We start from the raw sequence: 6,000 nt of genomic DNA on the forward strand, positions 1-6,000 counted from the left end.
GTTGGCCCATGCCTCACTAGTGAAATTGATAAAGATTCATGTTTCCAATTCCGCCCCAGTTTCTACAGAAAAAAAAAAAAAAAGGAATTTTAATTGGAGCCAGGGGATAGGGATAGGAAAGTCTAAAAGATGAAATTAATCATGGTAATAAAACAAACCCCTGGGAACTCAGGTGTATAGAAAGCATTTAAGCTCAACAAAACAAAATTAAATTTAATAAACTATTAGTACTCAGTGAACTTACATGGATGAATTTATTCAACTACCTTAACATAAGCTTTGATCTGCTTGTTTACATGTATTATATAGTTAATCTGTACTCATTGAATGGGAGTTCCAAAGGAGATGATAAAGACATGGAGTCTACAGGGCTTTGGGCAAATGAATAGAACTGAAGGCATAGAATGTTCTAAAGTCAACTAACATTCAGAGATTCGATCATCTTAACTGCATAGTATACACATCTTTATTGAACCAAAAAATGTAAATATGAATTTTCTAACTTACCTCAGTTGATCAGAATTTGGAATGGTTTTGACACAAGATTCCCTGAAGTTCAGGGCATAACAAAGTAACAAAGCATCTAAGGTGAATGGAATAAACATTTGTTTCTTTAAACCTTTCTATAAAGAAAGTTGAATATTCAGGCATCCACTTGAATATTCAGGATTGCCATTTGTTTGTTAATGTTCAGGTTTCATTTCAAAAGAAAAAAGAAAGAAAGAAAGACACTCAGGACTTAAGATCAGCTCTTGCTGTGAATTCTGTTTTGCAGTAGTAACAGTGTTCCCTGACTTCATATGCCCATTACCTGCTGGTAGCCAAATGTGCCCGTATTATTAAGAAGAGAAATGGGTCACAGAGATGAGAATCAGAATAATTTCAAAAGGGTGGTATACAAAGATGACTGAATTTTCAAAAATCATAGTATACATGGACCCAATAAAATAATAGCTCTTTGAGAAATAGCCTATTGCATTGGGATTCTAGGTGTTTTTATATATTACTTTTTATGTTGTGTACAAGTGAATATAGTGTAATAGGATGCCTATTAATTGCAAAGCTGATTGATTGTATTATTTTTAATAAAACGGATGTGCTCCTTTATGTATCTACTAACATTAAAAGGAAGTTGAAATTTGTATGTGTTATGCTGAGTGTGCTTGTGCAGATTTAGAGAATAAATCTAAATCTAGCTTTGGGAAGCATATTTCACTTTTTACAATATGTTCAGAGACCTGTGCCAAGTAAGAATTTTATTCCTGCCTCTTTTGATCACTTAGCTTTCTTTAGCTGTGGGTACCTATGGCCCCAAAACAGAACATTTGCAGGACTTTTCAGAGCCACATGGCTGTTGGGAGTCCTTCTCTGCTCTGCTGTGCTCCCTGCAGACAGGAGAACCTTGAACACCTCTGACCGCACCCTCCTCCATGGGGTCATGAATATTTTTAAAATTGTCTCAGGACAAAGATTAATCTTCATCTCCAAAACATATTCTTTATTCTATTCTTTATGACCCAGTCTTCCTGTCACATCTTGAAGTATCAAAGATCCTCAAACATTTCAAAGGAAAAAGTTCTCCCAGTGCTTAAGGCAGATGCATTGCCTGGGATTGACCAACTCTGGCCTTGTAGGTGCTTATTTTCAAATGCAGCATAAAGCAGGAAATCCAGTCTAATTTTCTTCCAAGTAACAGCTTTGGACTTCCAGTTTGAGTTATAAGCTAACATAGCACAATGGCCAATAGGCCAAATCTGTCCCATCACCTGTTTTTTGTAGCCACAACTAAGGATGTTTGTGTATATGTGTGTGTGTTTGTGTGTTTTGTTTACTTTTGCATTTTTAAATGACTAGAAAAAAATCAAAAGACTAAAACTGGGTGACATGTAGAAACTGTATGACCATCAAATTCCAGTGTCACCAAATAAAATTTTACTGGAAGATGGCTACCCCCCCCCCCCACACACACACACACGCTCCTATCATCAGTGGCTGCCTTTGCACTGCCACGGTGGAGCATAGATGCTGCAGTGAGGCCATAGGAGGTCTCCAACACCCGAAATATATACTCTCTGGCCCTTTACTGAAGACGTTTATCAACCCCTGATATCACAGATTATGGTTTAACTTTGGGGTTAACAGGATCACAAGAATTCCAGTCACTACCATAAAACACAAGACCACTGCTGTTCACTAGTAAAGGCAAGGTGTGAACCCTCAGTAAAATGATGAGAAAGCTAGTGCTGCCCTGACTCTTGCCTTTGTTGTCCTTGAAAAGACATTTGGGATCCTAAAGACAAAAGTGTGTCCGTGATCATTACATTGATAATGGATTCGAAAAGCAGTGGCCACCCAGGCCAGCCGGAGCCCACTGAGGCCTCCTTGGGCCTCTTCCCCAGCTATTCCTTCAGTTGTGTCCTGCCTGAATGTCAGGGAGGGTGCAGGTCGGGAGACAGAGCAATTTCCCCACAGGGCCAGAAGGAAGGGCCAACATTCAAAAGTTGGCAAAATAAGAGGAACGAGGATCCCTTCAACCCCTCCAGCAGGGTTTGCTGTGGGAATGGAGGGGACCAGGGTATTTTTAAGCTGGCCTTCTCACCTTCTCAGTTAAAGGTTCATATTAGTGGAATGTGTGTGTAGTAACCTCAGTATTTAGCAACAAACTGACTGTTAACAGTCTCTTAAGACTTTGGCTAAATCAACATTTTATTCATTCAGAACTGATCTGTGCGTGTGGTGCTGCCAAGTGGTAATGTGCCGCTAAAAACTTGCCTTCTCTTGCCAGTGCCATCTCTAAAAGACTCTGCTTTGTGATTGTGTGTTGGGTGTGGTTGTGAGAACTAGCACCAACCCCCAAACAGGAGCTTTTCTGCAAAATCTTGTCATTCATCAGACTTTGACGAGAGAGAGAGAGCATTTCTGTCCTTACTATAAGAGTCCCCATGGAAAGCAGTGACCTTTAATCCTTTGCCTTGCCTTAGTCTTCATCATAGTAAAGTTTTTGTCTAAAAGGTTACCAGTTTTTTTTTTTTTTCACTGAAGATACTGTAGCATCTGAAAAAGGCTTGCAGGAATCAATTATTCACCCAGTGAATACTGAATAAACACCTGTCATTGTTCTGATAAGTGCTGGTGCAGATTCAGAGAATTATTACATACGACCTTTAGCTTTCAGGTGTTACTAGTCAAATGGGAAAGGCAAAGTTCACCCATATGATATGTGTAAGCATTGCAGTCACATGAAATTTTAAGCACCAGCATGAAAAGAGTTCAGAGAAGACATAAATCATCTTGAAGAAAGAGGAAATGAGATTTGAGCCACACATTGTAGGAGGGTATGATCTTGCAAAACAGTGCAGAGAATGAAAGTGGGCATTCCTAGTGGACAGAAAACTGAGTGAAAGCCAGAAACAAAATATTACCTAAGTCAAGCCCAGGGCCCAAGGAGCAAAATACTGAGGCATATGTAAATTTATATACACATATAAATTTATATAAATTCATATATAGGTATGAATATAAATCAGTGAGATTTCCTAGTAGACGTGTATGTATAGATAGATTGATTCATACACACACACCCCCCCCACACACACACAATCATAATTATGTTGAGGACTGATCAAGGAAGGCATTGAAAAATGACTAAATCTCTTAGGATTGAAGAAATATAATGCAGCATATTTTAGAGGGTTTGGAGACAGAATGTGGAGGCTTTTGCTATGATTCAGGCCACAAAGTGATAGAATATAAATTAGGGTTAAGTCTTTGTGAATGGAGGAGAAGAGTGAAGCTGATGAGTAGGTCAGAAAGGGAGAAATAACATTAAGGACCCGGTCAAAACCAAAGTCCTATAGCCAGGTGTGGTGGCGCACACCTGTAATCCCAGTGGCTTGGGAGGCTGAGGCAGGAGGATTGTGAGTTCAAAGCCAATGTCAGTAAAAGCAAAGCACTTAGCAACTTAGTGAAGCCCTGTCTCTAAATAAAATACAAAATAGGGCTGGGGATGTGGCTCAGTGGTAGAGTGCCTCTGAGTTCAAAGCCCAGTACCTAAATAAATAAATAATTAAGTTTCCCGGTACAAAAGATAAGAAAGAAAGACTCTTGTAAATATTTGGGCCACTTGTTATACTTAGAAAGGAGACCAGTATGGAGGTCTGGAGATTGAGTTTGAGGAGGTAGGGACATGTCATTTTGGCAACTCCAAGGTCATTTAAGATCTGTAGCTAGCTTACATGAACCTGGAAGCCTCCAGGTACAGATTTAGCACTGAGAAAGGAATGAAAATGAAATTGAAGATCGAGCCTTGACAACCCTTTTGTTTGCCAAGGAAGGAAGCCCTGAAAGATTCTGAAGCAATAGGAATGAGTTTCATCACCACCTAAAGTAATACAGAGCAAAGAGGCCACCCGGGGAGGGGTGGGGGGAACCAGGCCCACGCACACAGCCCATGGAAGTGAGGACCGAAACCAGGCCTGGAAGACAAGAAGGATGTTGGTAACCTTCTGAAGGCTGGTTTTAGTTGCATGTTGGGATACAAACTCACCTGCCTATACCCACCTTAGTGCATCTCTCTTCCTCTATTATACCTATTAAAATTGGCTTTTAATTTCCTCATGGTGATTTTTGTTCTTTTTTTTTTTTTTTTTTTTGGTTTGTCTAGGAATTTATCTTATTTTGCTACACAAAGCAGCCCCTCTGCTGTCATTTTGAACCTGTGGGAAGCTCGTCATCAGCATGATGGTGATCTCGACTCCCTGGCCTGTGCCCTTGAAGAGATTGGGAGGACACACACGAAGCTCTCGAACATGACAGAATCCCAGCTGGATGAAGCCGACTTCAACTACAGCAGGCAGAACGGACTCTAGCCCACTTCCTCCCGGGAGCAGAGGGATGGCCAGCTTTGGGACTTTGACTTTAAATGGGAAAAAAAAGAGGCAGCTTTCTGCCCAGTGGCATTTGGGGAATTCAGCTTTGTTGGTAATCAGTGAGATCCCCTGGTTGAAGGAACTGAATTTTCTATAGGTAAAACATGCCAGTCGAGAAAAGGACAAGCTCTCTTAGATGTAAGAGGGTTTTATTGTCTCCTCTGAATCACACGCAGGTCAACACTGGATGCCCTCCTCAGATCTGGAGTGTCTAGGATAGACATGAGGGCATATTGAGACAAAAGTAGCTATGGAGAGAGAGGAGCTACAATAAAGCTGAAGGCAGAGATTGATTAAGTGCATGTTTTGAAACAGGTTTTTAATGATGTGCCCCACAGGGCCAGCAGATTCTGGTACCAGATTGTCAGTTTTTCTACCAACTGGCATTTGTAATGTCAGGAATCATTGTAAAACTGACTTTTAGAAGTAAAACAGGGTTGCCAACCCATTTGTATGACTTTTTCAACATCAAAGAGGGCATTTAGATTCTAGAATCTGAATACACCACACCAGCACCAATTTCCTGTCTATACTAGCCACTGAAAGGAGACAAGACCCAAAAGTCAGACCACGAACTAGTTTTCATAGTGTACCTCACCTTCATTTTTTCCCAGAGACAAATCTACCCACTTCTCTCCTTCCTGAACTTCCAGAGTAGAGAGGTTTCAAGGAACATAATGAGATTTTTTAACATGGAAATTTATCTCTTCAAACTCAACCAAGTAGGAGTATCTCTATTCCCAGTTAAGCCAGACAAATTGCAGAGTGCTGTTGGAACACAGCTTATTACATGGATTCAGAGACAGGACTGGTCAGGCCAGGTCCAAGGAATCATGAACTGCAGATGTCATGGACCTCAAATAAGCTGTAATTCTAAGAGGCAGGTGTTGATCCAGTTCTCCAATATTTTTGTAACAAGGGAATGATGAGATTTACTGCACTTTTCGATCCAAGTTCTGGAAAGTTTAACATTTTGGTACCATGCCATCATAGAATCTCTCAGTAGGGCCACCTAGGTCACCCTCCTTTTGCCTCTTGAGAAATTAGCAGACAGGCTTTGTCCTAGATGATA

The 6,000-nt window shown here is 40.5% G+C and overlaps 1 protein-coding gene across 6 annotated transcripts in view; it reads left to right on the forward strand.

Moving 5' to 3' along the window:
• UNC5D (unc-5 netrin receptor D) overlaps positions 1-4,868 on the forward strand; it is a gene marked incomplete at both ends in the record, with an annotated part of 514,193 nt that extends 509,325 nt beyond the window's left edge. For all 6 annotated transcript variants that reach the window (XM_081269820.1, XM_081269821.1, XM_081269822.1 and 3 more), the window contains one exon: positions 4,664-4,868. In XM_081269820.1, the coding sequence (XP_081125946.1) occupies positions 4,664-4,868 (205 nt within the window). The remainder of the gene's footprint in view (positions 1-4,663) is intronic.
• Between the last annotated feature and the right edge of the window lie 1,132 nt (positions 4,869-6,000).

Source organism: Spermophilus citellus (assembly GCF_964194105.1).
Source record: "Spermophilus citellus genome assembly, chromosome: 16".
NCBI lineage: Eukaryota > Metazoa > Chordata > Mammalia > Rodentia > Sciuridae > Spermophilus > Spermophilus citellus.